The sequence below is a fragment of the Notamacropus eugenii genome, chromosome 2, assembly GCF_028372415.1.
Source record: "Notamacropus eugenii isolate mMacEug1 chromosome 2, mMacEug1.pri_v2, whole genome shotgun sequence".
NCBI classification, from domain to species: domain Eukaryota; kingdom Metazoa; phylum Chordata; class Mammalia; order Diprotodontia; family Macropodidae; genus Notamacropus; species Notamacropus eugenii.
Genome location: NC_092873.1, coordinates 343,394,565 through 343,412,606, shown reverse-complemented (window position 1 = coordinate 343,412,606; position 18,042 = coordinate 343,394,565). Strand labels below are relative to the sequence as shown.

Sequence of the window (18,042 nt, the reverse complement as noted above, 5' to 3'; positions counted from 1 at the left end):
ATAAAAACAATCTACCTTTCTTAATTTTACTGTCAAGATGGTGAAGGGGTTGAGGAAGGATGTACGGGAAATGTTTCTGAACATAAGAAGTCCCTATCTATGCAGAAAGAAATGATCAATTGGCATGTTTGAAACCAGACTGAAAAAAAAAGAGGGCAGTAAAGGGCCAGCCTGCACTAGCAGAGCGAGACGCTGGAAAACCTGAAAGCTTCCTAGGAAGCCACTAATGGCCCGGAAAAGAAGTGCCTGGGGCAAAAGGCAGTCAGGCAATTATGTTCAGATTTTGCTCTCTAGGTGAGTTTACTGCCGTTTTCACCATCCAGCAATCAATAGTGCTGATGGGCTTATTCGAAGTCATTTCATTTATCCTCCTCTTTCCAGTGGTCCAGAACAGGGCCACTTCCAGAGCTTCTAAACCCTGCCTCTGGCAATGTATGTTCTGGGGTTTTCTTCTCCAACAAAAGCATCAGAAGATATCATTTCATTTTGTTTTTCAAATTAAGCAGTGGTAACGTCAGCATGAAAATTAAGTCTGCTGGCCAGAAAGCAGAGCTCACCGGGACTCAGGAAGACCCAGGTTGAAAACACAGTCTACACCTTTTGCAAGAAGCCTCTCCAGGTCTCCCTTAATCCTAGTGTCTTATCTCTGTGGCTTATTTCCAATTCACCCTGTATGTATCTTGTCTGTACAGTCATTTTCCACTTCTTTCCTCCATTGTACTGTGAACTCCTGGAGAAGAGGGACTGTCTCTTGCCTTTCTTTGTATTCCAACTGCTGAGCACAGAGCCTGGCAGACAGTAGGTGCTTAATAAATGCTTGTTGCTTTGTCTTTGACCTATAACCCCTCAATTTCCTCAACTGTAAGGCAGGAATAACAATACCTGTAACATTTCTACTCAAGGGCTGCTGTCATAAGATTGTTTCACAAACCTTAAATTTAGAAGTATCATGTCAGCTATTTTTGCCATTACCCAGCATGCCCTCCCTGAGGAATGCCGTGCTAGACATACGTGAGCATATATACATATACATACAAATACACACATGTACATGCTCATAAGAAACCCTGACTTCCACAAGGGCACCACTGTGATCGAGGCCATTACTGCTAACAGACTGTGATCTGACACACCTCCTTTTGTGAATCTGAACTACACTGGGAGAATGGCACAAAATTAAATCACTAAGGAAAATCTAGCATAATTTCAATAACCTGCACATGTTAGGGTCACATACTATTGGTGATTAAATTTCCCAGAGATCATGGTAGCCTTCCTGGAGCAGTAAGTCCTTTTTCAGAAGGTTTCTTCTGCCTTCACTAGACTTCTTAGGCATCAATTTTGGTCCAAAGTAAACGTCATTGCGAAGAGGTTCTGATGACAGATAATAGCTCAGCATGCATGAAGAACTTCACTTTAGAAAAAAGTAGCCCTGGAAATAGGTTCTTCCCAAATTGCTAAAAGGGTCAATATAGAATCATAGAGCTTGTGTTTTCTTCTAGTGACAAGATGGTGAGACCTTAAGTGAAAATGATTTTTATTTTATTAACAGTATTATAAAACTTTTTGTTCTCACTAAAATGATTATATTTTTAAAATATTTTAGTGAGAACAACAGGTTTCATTATTTTTAAAAATCTTTTTTTTTAACACTGTTTATTTTAAAGTCTAGTTTTATTTTGATACTTGGCTTTGATGGCTATCAAGCTGACTGACAGAAGATTTATTGATTATAATTGTATGAACCCAATAAATACCATTTCTAAAACCGACAAGGTGGTGAAAAAGTTGAATTTTGCTCTTTCTTTCATTACACTTTGAGGTTTTCCTCCCATTAGAAAAAAACTTGTAAATAAAAAAAAATATCCTTTATACACTAGAAGGACACTTCTGGATTTCCTCAGGATTGGTTCTCTGCCTTCATCATCACTGACAAAATTCTTTGCTATTTATTTTGAATGTATTTTTACTTATTTACTTCTCAGTATATGTTATTTCCTTCCACTAGAAAGGGAGTTCACTGAGGGCAGGAGATGTGGTTTTGCTTTTGTTTTTGTATCCCTAGGCTTCAGATTCAGGTACTTAATAAAAACCTTCTAAACTGGATTATGGAGCTTTGTACATCTCCTTCTTTACCTTACTCAAGTTCATATACTGGCGTGCAAGTGATTATGAACACTAAGTAATAATCCATTTCCAATCTATCTATAAAGGACAGTTTGGTTCTGAAAGATCATGTCAACAAGGTCAAGAAAGCAAAAACCACGCCTTAATCTAAACTCTTCTTAATACAATTCTACTCTCTAAATTCTACATCTTTCAGTCCATCAATGTTAAAAAGCACTGACTTTGGAGTCAGAAGACCCAGGTGGAAATCCTTACTCTGATGCCTTGCATGACCTTCAGCAAGTCACTTTTCTGGAACTTGGTTTCTTCATCAGTGAAATGAGAAGGTCTCTTCCAACATTAGATCATGGAACTACACCTTTTGCTGCTTCTTTAGAATTCTCTCTCCCAGGTGAAGCATTCTAAGTGGATAAAGCTCTTAGAAGGGGTAGAGTAAACAAAGGAGAAAGAAGGTAGCCAGGATGGGGGTTAGGGGGAGGGAGGTGGAGGAAAAGGGAACTCTTAGTGACTAGGGGAGGAGAGAACCAAGAAAAATAAGGGTGTCAAACACTCCATGCTCACATCTAGAAATTTTTAACCTGGATCAGCTTCTGATTCTTTGTATTTTTCAACTCTGCCCATGTCCCTTCCACAACCTTTTTTTCAGCTTCCCTTTATGGGTGGTCTATCTCCATTAGAACTTTTTGAGGGAACAGTGTTTTTGGAAGAATATGTATCCATATCAGTTTAGTACGGTGTGTAGTACATGGTAAATTTACTAAATGCTTTATCTGATCTAATCTAATCTCTAATTTGAGCCACAACTCCTTAGTACTTTGCTGTTGCAAATCCACCTTCCATCTAAACTTCTAGGCAAAAGGACCAACCCTTTGCCACCTTCCTTGACAGGACCCAAGCATGTGGAGAATACAGTCCTGCCCAGTGCACCCTCTGTGAACCCAGCTCCCTAATCTGAGGGGCTGTTAGAAATGTGGAAGTAGGAATGAGCATGAGAGAGAAGGGTGATAAGCATGAGATTCAAAGCAAGGGCTGGTTTGGGGATGGGGAGTGGGGGTAGGGACTAATCTGAACCAACATATAACTGTCTGACATGGATCAAATGAGGGTAAATCTAGATATTAAATATTATTTTTTTAAATTAAAAGTTCTAGTGGTTTTTTTCCTGCTCCCTTATGGATTGTCTTGCACACCCCACTTTTGAGACTGCTGCTCTAGATCACTGGGTTAGAAACATACAATTGCCTGAGGTCTCCAATGATAATATAATTCTATTTGTAATGATACAAAAGAAACTCTACGTAAAATCCACTACACTTGACCTATTTTAAGAATCAGGGAGACATTTGTCACTGTTCAGTTGTAATGCAATGACAGCAGGGTTAGGGACAGGACAGGGACGAGACCTAGGATTTCACTGATACAGGGAATTCACATGAGGACACTTGCTCCCTATATTAATGCAATTTGGCACCTTCCCAGCTATTTACTGTCTTAGAGAGCTGCCCAGAGCACTGAAAAATTAAGTGAAATCCTCATGGTCACAAAACCATTACGAGCTGGAGGAACGAGAAAAACTTTCCCAATCTCCCCCACTCTAAGTGCTCGGAGGCTCACAGTTTGGCACCCTTATTTCTAAGAAGGTGATGGAAGAAAATTCTAAGATGGGTTCATACACGACTGACAAGACTCAGCACTCACAGGGAATGAAATGCTACATTGATAAATACCACTCACCAGGAAAAACAAATCCACAGATTGCCGAGTCCAAACACATTATATAACACAACAGCAGAAAGGAACGAAGGGAAAACAGCACAGATAGAAGTTAGAGGAGAAACAGTAGGGGCAATGCTATAACTCTTATACTAGAAACAGGGTTTAAATAACCTCGTTGCACCAGAATCATTTGAATAAAATAAACATTCCTAACGGCATAATCACCCCTCCCCCAATTACCTTCTGGAACATTTCTAAAGAACAGCATTTACACTGGGTTCATAAGGAAGCACGATTATTAACCAGCAGACTAAGCAGCACAGAAGGAAGCTGGTTTTCTGTGGAATCTCAACGATTCCAACCCAGGATGTGGAAGTTGTTGGAGTTATTCAAACCCAGGGTCAATTCTTTTGAGGTCAAGGTTTAACCTTAAATCCAAGAATGGGTTGGGGCCCAGTCCAGCCCAGCCCCAGGGCCTAAACCACACAGATTACTGATCATATCCTTTTTTAAAATGCCAGTAAGTAGTTCTTCAACGGCTTTATTAATGCAAGTGCCTAATGATCTCAACCGCCCATCTGTGGCTGATTTCACTGTGTACACAAGCTTTTCTAAGACAGGCACGTCCCCAGGGACAAAACCGTTTTAAGGTGCTGTGAACAAATGATCCCTCCTTTTGGCAGAGAAGTGATGGGACTAGAAATGCCAAATGATATTTGTGCCGCAGGATATGGCTGACAGGTTGCTCTGTTTGGTGAACTTCTTTGTTACAAGGGAAGGTTCTATAATAGAGGAGGGGGAGGGAGAGTCTTTGGAAAATGAGAACAATGTAAAAAGCATCAATAAAACTTTAAAAAAAGGCAATAAAATAAACAAGTTCAAATATCTCAAAGCAAATCTTATGCTAATATGATTAGCCATTACCTAAAAATATTTCTAGCAATGAATAGAACTTCTTATCTATAAAACCTATAAATGCAAACTCACATTTGTGTGAAATGTTGACTGTTCAGAGTTTTCATCAAAAATTCAATCAAACCTCACTGACTTGGACCCCCAATGTGCTAACATTCAATCACAGGCATATGATAAACTGTCAGTGAAAAACAGTGCAATCTATAATCCAAGAAGGGTCAAGACAGAAGACAAGATCTTGCATAGACCAAAATATTCATTTAGCACTTTCTTTGGTAGCAAAGAAAAAGCAACACGGTAGATGCCCATTGATTAATGAGTGGCTAAACACAGGGTGTTCAATGTAATAGAATATTACATCCTCATGGGCAATGACGACAATGAATAGCTCAGAAGCATGAGAAGACTTACAGGAACTGATGGAGAGTGAAGTTAAGCAGAAGCAGGAAAATGATACGCACAATGACAGTGATAACAGAGAGAACAAGCTTGCCTTTGGAGAAGAGCTGAGAAAATCTATCTCCCTCTTTTTATTACAGAGGGGTTTGGGGCGGGGGGAGGCGTTGCTATGGATGTAAAGTATTGCATACCCTGTCAAGTGTGTTCATTAATATGATGGGTTTTTTTTATAAAACTGTTCTTTCTTTTCATTTTTAAATCTTTGTTTCAGGGGAAGGTTCACTGGGATGATGAGGGACAGGAAGATTTCTGGAAATGAATGTGGTGTAAAAACAAGAGGAACTGATTTTTTTTAAAAAAGGGCAATGCAATTAGCCATAACAAGTCTCCTGTCTGCTACTTAGTGGGAATTTACAAAACTATAAACTGAAACTGGTTAACAAGAATCCATAAAATGAACTGACCATTCAAAAGCCTCCATTTGAACAATGAGCTAATGTCAACTCGCAACATACTTTAAAAATGGAATTAAATTATTCAAACAATGAAACTAGATGCTGCTTATTAAATTCATTCATCCCTTACCCTTCTTTGCCAATTTCTCCAACTCTGAAGGCTTCAGCAAGAGGCTCTTTACCCAGTTTGGTCAAATTCATTTTGGTCTCAAGCGTCATCAGAAAGGGCCCATTGTAGGACATTTCCAAATCAATCCAGAGCCCTGAAGTGTTAATATAAAATATGAAAGTTACTTTTTGAAACCTGTGACATTAACAATGGCAACCAACATAAATTCTCCAGATGGTGTTTAAAAGCACTAGTATCATAAGTATTAGATTAATAAACTGATAATCTGCTTATCTTGCCAACATGTGAAATATAGGCTTTGGTTTTAGAACCAAATTCAAAACATTACATTTAAAGTTTAGTTTTGATTTAACACAAACAATGGACTTAATCAAAGAATACTATCAATCAACAAGAATTTCTGGGCCATGCATTGCATATGGTGCCAGTGTTAACAAATACCAAATGGAAATAGTAGCTGGCTTCAATTCTACTAGAGTGAGACAACCCAGTTCCATTAAACAAATGTAGGACATATAGAAAAAAATATGTGGCGAAGATGGAGAAGAGTTTGATAAGGAAAACCTTTTTACTGGGGTTCAACATTAAATGTTGGTCATCTGGCACAGATAACCAAGAGTTGATGATCAGCTGGGTTCAACATTAAATGCTGGTCATCTGCCACAGATAACCAAGAGTTGATGATCAGCTGGGTTCAACATTAAATGCTGGTCATCTGCCACAGATAACCAAGAGTTGATGATCAGCTGGGTTCAACATTAAATGCTGGTCATCTGCCACAGATAACCAAGAGTTGATGATCAGCTGGGTTCAACATTAAATGCTGGTCATCTGCCACAGATAACCAAGAGTTGATGATCAGCTGGGTTCAACATTAAATGCTGGTCATCTGCCACAGATAACCAAGAGTTGATGATCAGCTGGGTTCAACATTAAATGCTGGTCATCTGCCACAGATAACCAAGAGTTGATGATCAGCTTGATATCAGCTTATTGAGATCAGCTACAATAAAATCTGACATATATATTTTGCTTTGAAGTTTGCAGAACTTTTTACACACACTGCCCAATCTGATCCTCATAACCCTGAGAGGCAGGTATTAGAGGTGTCATCATGCCCATTTTATAGATAAGAAAATTGAGGCCCTATCCAAAAGGTCTAATTACTTTGTTCACAGCTATTAAATGTTGGAGGAGAGAGTTCAAGTAAGGTCTTCCTGATTCCAAGGCTAATAAATATTTTATCTATCCCACTACAACATCTTAACATAGTAGAACTATTTCAAAACACTGGGGGACAGGACTAGCATATGTGTTAGATATTTGCATGCTTTTAGACTTTTCCAGAGAGTGGTTATATTGTTGAGGCTGCATTCTGTCCAGTAATATAGTCAGATCTCTACCCAAAAATGTCTTCTTTAATAAAGCAGAAGGTAAAATTACTCCCACCTAAGAATTTGGCAGGATAGACTCTACCTTATGGCTAGTTTTTTTTTTTCCCAAAACAAATTAAGCACAAAATCTTTGCTATGGGTCTTGTCTGAAAGAGGTGCTGAAAGATCAACTCTTTGTCCCAGTTAATTCCACTTGCGTTCCAAGTTGGGGAAGTGAGGCATGGAAGTTAAACTTTTCCCAAATTACGGAGTAACAGAAGAGAACTCAAAATACAGAAGAACAGAGGAGGAGGTTCTACCATCATTCTCCTCTCTCCATTCTGTTTTCCATTCCTACTTTCCCATGAAGCCCACTGCAAATTGTGATTTTAGGGTCCAAAGGAGGGGCTTCACCAACACTGATGGAGAAGAGAGATTTTTTTTTTATAGCTACAAAAAAGATCTTTGAAGTCACTGAGTTACTTTCCCTCATCTTACAGAAAAGGAAACTAAGGCCCAGAGGAGTTATATGATTCACCCAAGATCACAGTGAGTTAGTGATAGGGTGAAGATTAGAATTCCAGTCTCTTGATTCTCAATTCACTGGCTGAGCCTCTTCATAAAAACAAGGTGGAACGGGGAAGGAAAGACATGAAACTGAACTGGATGGAAAGATTTGGGAATTATAATTTTTCTGCACAATGTGTGTGTTCATCCTTTGTTTGCCGAAGAAGACCATGCCATCAGAGAAATGATGACATGACTTGCACTTGACTTTGTTTTGAGTGAGGGAGGGCTGTGCAGGTCACCAGCATCACTTCTCCTCCACAGTCATCTGAATCCAGTGACCAGATATTCATCAGGATGACTGGAGATGACCCAGGATGAGACCATTGGGGTTAAGTGACTTGCCCAAGGTCACCAAGCTAGTGAGTGTCAAGTGTCTGACGTGAGATTTGAACTCAGGTCCTCCTGACTCCTACACTGGTGCTCTATCCACCTAGCTTCCCACTTTTCTGCACAATATATGCAATTGGGAGGTAAGAGTTGACTTCTGAGTCACTGGGCTATCTTGGGAAAGAGTCACTTAATCTCTGTATCTTAATTTCTTTATTTGCCCTTTGGAAAAGAGTCCCTGTTAATGGGTTTCCATATTTCTAAGACACTGAACTCTTCAGAAATGATTACCTGTTGCCTAACATTATGGGCTACAAGAAGTTGTAGATAAGGTTTTGCCATTTAAACTGTTCCACTGGCAATGAATGTCATTCAAATGAAGAACATCCTATTAGATCACAAAATATTAGAAGTGGAAAGGACTTTAGAGATAATCTGTGTCTCAAGTTCTTTTCTAGTGGTAAGATTCTACAAGGTGGCAGGTAAGGAGGCCTACATACACCTAGTTACATTTTTGTCTCTATAACCTCCTCGGCATTAGTGATTCAATGTTGTTATATTTTACAAATATTCCTCTAACATAGTATAGCATTTAAGCAAAAGCAGATTAACTTAAGCTCATTATCAAGGTACCCCAGCTTGCAAAGCCATCAAGAGTAGATGACCCATCACTTCTCAATCTCATATAGCACCCTAATAAAATATTAAACAGTTTTCCATTTAATTTCCCATTAAAGCCAGCATTCCCTTCCTGCCCTCAATAATTTTTTTGATCACACTTCAAATACTGTATAAGAGACCTAGCAAATTTGATCATAAGACACCCCAGACAGTTATACTACTTCTTCAAATGGTACAATTAATCAGCCCACTAGGCGAAGGAAAGGGAATAGGCATTTACATAATGCCTACTATGTACCAGGCTAGGGTAGCTAGGTGGCACAGGAGATAAAGTGCAAGGCCTGAAGTCAGGGAGACTCATCTTCCTGAGCTCAAATCTGGCCTCAGACATTTACTAGTGACTCCGGGCGGTCACTTAACCCCATTTGCCTCGGTTTCCTCATCTGTGAAATGAGCTGGAGAAGGAAATGGCAAACTACTCTAGCATCTTTGGCAAGACAACCCCAGATGAGGTCATGAAGAGTCAGACATGACTAAAACAACACAACAACAAATTACATACACACACACACACACACACACAGAGCTCAGTTTCCCTAGCCTATGTGCTTCTGTTGTCATTTACTCCTGACTTCTCATCTCTGCTGCCTTTGCCAGCCCTTCTCACTTCCCCCACTGCTGACTCTAACTCTGCTGGCACCAAGTGGGACCACAGCCCATGGCAAGGAGCACAACTAGCAGTGGGGCACTAGACTACTAGCAGGGCAGCCCGGAAACTTTAACTTCTGGGCTCTACACAAAATAGCCCCAATAACCTGGAGGTTTGAATGGGTCCCCAGACTGGTGATGCCTGAGCTGGCTTTCCACACTTCCCACTTGCACTCTTTTACACACCTTTCTAGGAAGTACCTTCTATAAAATGCTTTCGTGAGTTGCTGTCAAGTAGGGGCAACGATGGGTCACAGGGCCCAGTGGTGAGCCCATGTACTACATGGACACCCACGGGACTTCAGGGGAATCAGAGGGTTGGTCCTGAGCTCCCCTGAAGGAATGAGGGGAGGGATGTAAAAACATAGGCTGAGTGCTGGAAGGGACCTTTAATATGATCTAGTCCCACCCCTGAACTTTACAGATGAGGAAACTGAGGTCCAGAGAAGTCACTTGACATCCTGAAACTGAACTCAGCAGTGAATATCAGAGCCAAAAGTCTGAATCCAGATCTCTAACTCTTTTCACCATACCACATCACTTCTCTGGAAAGAGACACACAGGATGTCAAGGTGTGAGTGGTTCAAGATGTGTACCATTGGGAGGGATATCGACATTGATGAGATCACAGATCCATTGAAATATTAAAGAAATAAGTGAGAGGATGAAGGCTTAAGTATCTTTAAAAAAAGATATTGCCACAATTTCCCTATGTGTAAAAGAAGGGGATTGGTCTTTCTAGCTCTAAATCTATGGATCCTGTCTTTTCAAAGCACAAGAAAATATTACTGAGTCACAGTAACTCATTGTAATGACGATAATTTTCTTCCTTACCCATGAGGGCTGTCTATTTTCAAACCAGGTGCAAATAAGGACCAAGTTTCTTCACTGACATTAATACACTAGGTGAAAAGCACCCTGAAAATGTGATCTCATGTGGCTCTGACAGCTGAGCTGGTTATGTAACTGGTGAGTCAGCATGTGTTGAACCTGAATGATTTCACAACAAAATTAACAATGACAAGAAAGGCTGCCTTTCTAATAGGGATAAATGGAATAAGAATGTGAATTAAAGAATGCAGACATAAGAACGTTTCATGAGCAGAATCTTAACTAACCCACACAGAATCAAGTGTTACTAAACATATGTAATTCCTATTGTTTTTTAAAAAAGCTATTACATGTGTGAAGGGTGTTTTATGCAACATTTTAACTGAAAACTACCAACCTGCAGCTGTCTCCAATCAAGGAATATAAAAAGTCATAGATTAAGAGAATCAATTGTTTTTCCATTTTCAGTATGAATGACTAACTCAACCTTGCACTATAATTAATGTAGAGTCTCTCCTGGAATCTTCAAGGTGTTTTAAAACAAGAGTGCTGTCTAAACAAGGTGGCACTGCCATGCTGGCAGTTAGAAGGTGCTTTGAATAAAGTGCTGGCCTTGAAGTTCTGGGAGTTCAAATCATGCCTCAGATACTCACTAGCTGTATGACCTGGGTAAGTCACTTAACTCTTGTTTGCTTCAGTTTCCTCATCTGTGCCTTGTTTTAGAAGGAAATGACAAACCATTCCAGTATCTTTGCCAAGAAAACCCCAAATGGGTAAACAAACAACAAAAGTTCTCAGAGTTGTTCTAGGAATTAAATGAGATAACACAGGCAAAGTACCTTGCAAACCATAAAGGGCTATATAAATGTTAATTATTAGAACTATTTTTACCATGCCCAAAGCACCAGACTCCTTTATTTGCAACAAGACCCCATGACACAGGCACTCCCATCCATACCTCTGATAGCTTGACTGGTCTTTAGACAGCAACCTCAATAAGTATGTATTTTACTACCAGTTCTCCTCTTTGTTCCCATGGAGAGATCTCAATGGCCACCAACACTATATTACCACACCATATTCAAGGTTACACAAGTCAGAAATAGCCAGAATGACAAAATGTGCATGCCCTAACTTGGCACAGCAATGAACTGTGCTAGAGGTTTTCATCTAAGCTCATTCTGGAGATGAAACTAAGGCCCAGTGAGGCTGAGTGACTGACTTCCCAAGGAGTGAGGGGCCCATGTCACCTCAAATGGTCCTTTCGATGTCTTCTTGATGCCCTATTCATTAAGATCATATTATTCAGAGTTGGAAGAGGCTTTAGGGATGATCTTATTCACCTCCTTCATGTGTATAGCTAAGAAAATTGAGGCCTCCAGAAAAGAAGGGTCTTGTTCAGCACTGTGCAGGGAGTAAGCAGAAGACCTGGTGTTTGAACCAGATCAAGAACCCAGAGTATTTTGGATAATTTGTAGCTTCACCCTCTGAACTATACAGTTAACACAAAATAAATTTAGTACTAAGTCACAGGAACAAAGTGGAAGAAAACAAGAACAAAATGGATGCAGTGTTGTACACTTAAAACATTTATATCACAAGACAGAGCTCAAGGAAGGTACATTAATTTTTATTAGAGATGTCTATGCAAATTAGTACAAGGCTATTTTTCTACAGGCTTTAGGGAAGTCCTCCAACTCCCCAAACTAACCCTCTCCCCTCTTTCTTGCCTAGCCCCCAACTACAATTCCTCAGGGTCTAATGGTCTCCCCTATGGTCCCCCTGCCATTGGGGTGGCCCATTTCCCATACACTGCCTGGCCTGGGGACCTAAGGCATGCAGTCTTAAGCTCTAAGACACACTCTTGCTATATTCCAATTCCCATTGCCAATTCCTTCCCAATTTTTAAAGTAAACCCAGTCTTGGCTGCCCATATATCTCTACTCTATCTTCGGGTACCCTTCTATATTGTTAAGGTATCACAGATTGAGAGTTGGAAGGGACCTTAGCGGTGATGTACCTCAACCCTCTTTTCTAGATGAGATTCAGAAGTTAGGTGACCTGCCCAAAGTCACAGAAGTGAGTGACCAGAGCTGTGGTTGGAACTTAGGTCTTCTGCCTCCAAGTTCAAACTATATTACAGAACACTATATTACAGAACAAACTGCCCCTCATCTTAGATCTTTTCCTCTCACCAAAATCTAGTTTTCTCCTTAAGAGACTAAGCTTACCAAGGCTGACTGACTGCTCCTTCTCTTACACCCCTCGCACACAGGGACAAGAATAGGAGGTGATCTATTACCTGCACCCCACATGGCACAGAGACCCACTGCAACTTTTGGACTTCCCCTCTGCCTCAATCACTCAATTACTATATCTCTTCCTTTAAAAAAGTTCCCTCCATCCTCTCCAGATACTTGTTGCTGTCATCTATGGACTACAAGGCAATTTTCCTCCTCTCTAACAATTTCAGCACCTGGGTCACTTTTCTTCTCCACCCTAATTCTTATTCCCTTCCAACACCCTGGCCTCCAAGTTACCCCAAAACTTCAGCTTCTATGGCTTTTGTCTTAACTCAGCAGTGCACAGGAGCTTTGGGTAAGCCTACTTCCTCCATCAGACTGAATATATCCCAGGGATGAGATTTTAAAGAGTCAGTTACAGATTTTATCTCTACTCATAGTCTCCAAAATTCCTGCTTGATTACAGAGAGTACTTTCTCTAACTTAGGTTAAATATTCCAATGTGAACTAACACCAAATCAAGTCATCTAATCTCTCTTGAGCAATTTGTCTAATTAAAAAAAAGAATACCAATTAGGAAGCAGATATAGAAAATCAACTGGATCCCGAGAGTCTCTTCTTGGACCAATTAAAGTCTTTTTCACCCTAAGTCATAATTCCCTTAGTGTCAAACTACATTTTCAAAGTTAGTTTCAACAATTTCTAAAGAATTAATTTTTTAGAAGATTCATGCTAAGAAACAATCTAAAGTCTCCAAATTACATATGGTGCCTTTCTTTCTGTTCTTATAAGGACAATTTTTACATGTTATATGTTCAATAAGAATTCAAAGGGTGAGCAAGGTGGCTTATAGAGTACTGGCTTTGGTATCAGGAAAACCTGAGTTCAAATCCTGCCTCAGATACTATGTGTGTGGCAGTGGTCAAATAACAATGAACTTTCAGGGCCTCAGTTTCCTCATCTGTAAAATGGGGATAGTTTATACCACACAGGCTTATTGTGAAGATCAAATGATGTAAAGTGTTTCGCAAACTTTAAAGCACTGTATAAATGGTAGCTATTATAGGACCTGTCCAAAGGGTACTTAGACCCCTTCTCTGCCCCCTCCCCACTGGAAGTTACTACTAATTAACAAGATATACAGTTTTAGAAGACCTCTAAGGATTTGTAACATACTGCATTTACACAGAATACCCACTTCAAAAAGGGGTATCCCTCTATTGGTCACAAACTCAGAAAGTTGAAGGTTAATTAATAATATGGCTCTGTAAAAGAGAAAAGACAATCCTTAAAGGTCTAGATCAAATTAGAGGAGGGGAAGAAAATGAATCAGTTTATTTTTCTATCTACATAAGCATACTGAAGGAATGTAGAAAGGAAAAAAACTCCTATAATAATGTAATCTGCATTGCAGGACAAATTTGCCAGAAATAACTTTTTACTAATTTATCATTATCCTAATCCAATTTGATGGTTTAATCTGAAATCATAAATTCTAGAAATCTGGTGTGTGTTTTTATTGCAACACAGAAGACTTAGTGTATATGTATATACATACATAAAGAGAACTTTCCCGAAAAATCTGAAGCATGTTTTACATGCATTTTTCCATGCTTCTTGCATTATTTTAGCCCCAAGATCAAAACACTGTGGTTCAGTGACAGATGTGTGTCTTTTACCAGTCATTTAGAGTTGTCTCAATTCTGGAAGCCTTGGGCTCTCATCCTGACTTTGACACACACTGGCTTTGAAGCCCTGGGTAAATCACACAACCTCTCTCAGGACAACTAACCCTTCAGAGAACAGGTGGTGGATCTGCATCAGGAGAAGGAATTCCCAGGTTAGGTCAGGCTGGAAAAGCATTCCTTATGTATGTCAGTCTTTTAATTCATGTGGATCCATAATTGCTCACCCGGTGAGGACAGAGAGATCTGAATGAAAGAGCTGACAGTTGTCTGCAGGCTGTTTCCAAACAACCAGACTCTTGGCCCACTGAATGAGAAGTGTGGTACTTCTGATAGACATTTTTTCTGAGATTGAATCCTACATAGTGCATGTCCTGATACGCTCATTTCGATTTTAAGAAATAACAATGTAAATAAATATTACACAATAATTAACTATGCTGATTTTTTAAAGGATGCAATAATCCTAAAGTCAGATATTTATTTACATGGTGGAAGACAACTACTTCCTTGGATACACACACACTGGTACTGCTGCGTAAAAGGCGACCTCTGGCTAAACTGACATGTTTCTTTTAAAGATTCACCTGACTTATATGCATGAACACATTTTGTTATATTACAGCTTCTCAATATCTTAGGAAAAAAATCACAAAAATAAATGAAATGACATTTTAAATAAACTGCATATATTATTTTGAAATGTTAGCTTACAAATGCAATAACGATCGTGACAAAACACATCTAGCCCATAATGTGCCTTTGGAAATATTATAAATAAACAGCCTTGAACCTCAAGAAAAAGCAAACACTGCACACGCATTAAGCCTTATTGCACCAGATTCAGCTAAGTTTGAAAAATGTTCACAGAGCTGCCCCAAAATATAAATACTGATTTTTAACATTATAGAAAAAAACACATTTAAACAATAGAGAGTTGCCTGACACCAATGAGAAGCTAAGTGACTTGTTCCTAGTCACACAGCTCATATGTGTTAGAAGCAGGATGTGGATGCAGGGACTCCTGATTCTAAGGCTGGCCATCTTTTCATTATGCTATGTGGCCTCCCATTATTAAGTCATCATCATTGTGATCATCAGCATTATTATAAAAAATGCCTTCTATTAACATCTGGTTCCTTCCCTTTCCTCCTTTTCCCAAGAATGGATACAAATACTGTCAATGCTATGTTCTATAAATCAGACACCTGAAGGTCTTCCTCCAACTTGGGAGGATTTGGATATTTTTAAAGGTGAAGCTTATTTGTCTTAATATCAAAAATAACTAAGTAATTAAGAATAAGCCTACATTATTTCTTTCAAAAAGAGAAGCCTTACTTCCTTAAAATACAAGCACTTGTTATCCAATCTGATGCTCATGTAGAAATCCCGCAGCCACCACAAACATCCATCACCTCTTGTACGTAGTTGAAAATTACCTTGGTGATCAACGTATGGTTTGAAGGCCTGAAGGATTTTTGGCACAGCTACCCCCATGTCAAGTTCTGTCAACGTTAGCTCATTCATAAAGTATGGGAGCTAGGAAGAAAGTGGACAAGGAAGGAGACAAGTTAGAAAACTGTATTGTTAATGTATTTTTGCTTAATTTGAAGATCTTTCCCACTCATTAACAGACCCATGTGACCTGCTTAAATTACATGGAAGTCTAAGTCACATGTGATGGGAGGAGCTTGTTGAATGGGTGTAACAGGAAGGGTGGAGCAGAGCTGGGAGGAAGTTGGTGAGAGCAGTTAGAATGGAGGAGAAAGAAAACAGCCAGGCAGACAATTAGGGTTTTTAGATTTTAGAGTGTTTGCCTGTGGAAAGACCTCGGTGGGGTAGGAGAGGCTTGGGAATGGTGTTGTCCCATGCAGTGCTAATGTGTACTGTTGGTTACTGTGATGGATTTGGCTTTCTGGTATCTGAATAAATGTTTTTCTTCTCCCTTACAAAAAAAATAATTTTAAAAAATGGCGATGACAATGGTATCACAAAGTATAGTGCCTCTATTTGGCCATTTAGATTGTAAGACCAAGCATCCTGAAGGGGTGGAATGTAATGGCACGTAAGTAGGATTTTTGTTATTTTTTCTGGATTGAATTTGAGCCAAACAAGTGCCTTTGATTGAGTCTTACCTTTGCTTGGAAACAGGATATGTATACCTACCTACCTACATATATACACAAACATATATTGTAAAGAGAGCAGAGAGAAAAGCAGAGCTGAGAGAGAAGCAAGCATGAGTGGGCTAAGGGAACTTGCTTTTGGGGAGGCCTAACAGAAAGGATGTTTGTGATGTCGGCACTCTGACTGTTGATCTGTGTTAATTCCTCTGACAGAAGCTCTGTCTGTTGATCTATGTTGATTTCTCAGATAGAAGTCCTGTCTGTTGGTCTGTGTTAATTTCTCAGAAAGAAGTCCTATCTTGATGGTGCTGGTAATGTGTATAATATTATTATAGCCCTGTTAAGCTTTGTTTTTCTAGAAATAGAAGCTGTGGGCAGAAGCCCCTGGAGTCTGCTGTTAGGCAGAAGCAGGAAGAGTTTGGAGTGGAACAGTCCCTGTGAGATGAGACAAGGAGTAGGAACAGAGAGCTGCCTGCATGTGAACCCAGGCAAGATCTGGGAGTGGTCAGCCAATGAAAGAGGAGTTGTGGGGTTTAGAAGTCAGCCTTGAGTCAAGAGGAGAGAGGACTTCACTTGAACATTGTGTACTATTTAAGGAGATTGTTCTTACAGTGACCTAGTGGATGGTGTGGTATGTTCTGCTACCCCTTAAGGATATACTGTGCTAGGGAAGACTCTAGTCTGGGATCCCCTGACTTTGGGGATGCAGTGATATATGCTATGTACCATATGATATATTGAGTGTTATAAGATACATATACGTATGATATGTTTTTCTTAAGGATGTTGCTATGAATGCTTTACTTTACCAAACAATGTTTAGTTTATTGCTGAATAAACAGAGTTCATTACACTCTGCAATTAGACCTTTAAAATTATTCACAGCAGCAGTCCTCAGGTGTACTGCTGTGATTGGTATTATAAAAACCTAACCATCATTTTCCTATGTTTGCTAAGATAAAGGGGCATCAAGCTTCCTATGAATTTAAGGGTTGGGGATGGCAGGGGTGAAGAAGATACAGGGTACATTTGCCCACAGGATAAATGTTCAATGACAGGGTTATTAGCATTCCACCTAGGAAAACAACTGAAGTGAGATATTAATTTAAAAGAAATTTCCAGTAGTGATCCTGGGCTGACCAATGCCAATAAGAAAACAGACATGGATTTGGCACTGACAATTTGCCCGCTATGGTCTCATCTCCTGTAGAGGAAACCTGTCCATTAAATTCGAATGCTCAGTAGTCAGAGGCATTGATCTTTGTGACTTTTTCCCTGTGAAGCAGTTATGACTGCTCATTGTTGGAAAGACTATATTCATAGGCATTTTCCAGCTTGCTAACTAGGTGTCCTAAGAAAACCTCCAAAAAAAAAAGATAACTTCAAGAACTTCCATATAGACTGTGACAGGAATTCCCATGGCAGCCTGGTGGAACCTGTGGAACTCTTCTTAAAATAATATTTTTAAATGAATAAAATAAGTTTGTAGGATTACAGAGAAAACCAGTTATGAAATACAGTTATCAAAACATTAGAAAAAAACAAGTAAACTGACCCCAGGTTATGGAACCCTGATCTAGACCCAAGCTTCTTAAACTTTTTCCATTTGTGACTTCTTTTCACATTTTGGCAGTGTTTGTTGGTGTTTTATTACATGATAGCATGCACAGTGCAAAGTGTGCATGCTGTGTACTTAGAACCAAGGCTGCAGTGAAGTTGCATGATGCAATGCGGGCAAATGCTGCCAGAAACACCTTGGATTCACTAGGCATTTGATATTTAATTAATTTTTGGTCATTGTGCATTCAGAAACCTT

The 18,042-nt window shown here is 39.5% G+C and overlaps 1 protein-coding gene across 5 annotated transcripts in view; it reads right to left on the bottom strand.

Annotated features, from left to right (window-relative positions):
* Positions 1-18,042, bottom strand: part of TEX2 (testis expressed 2) — a 162,501-nt gene that overhangs the window by 15,023 nt on the left and 129,436 nt on the right. For all 5 annotated transcript variants that reach the window (XM_072645810.1, XM_072645812.1, XM_072645809.1 and 2 more), the window contains exons 7-8: positions 15,540-15,639; positions 5,743-5,875 (exon numbers count right to left, since the gene is read on the bottom strand). In XM_072645810.1, coding sequence (XP_072501911.1) covers positions 5,743-5,875; positions 15,540-15,639 — 233 coding nt within the window. The remainder of the gene's footprint in view (positions 1-5,742; positions 5,876-15,539; positions 15,640-18,042) is intronic.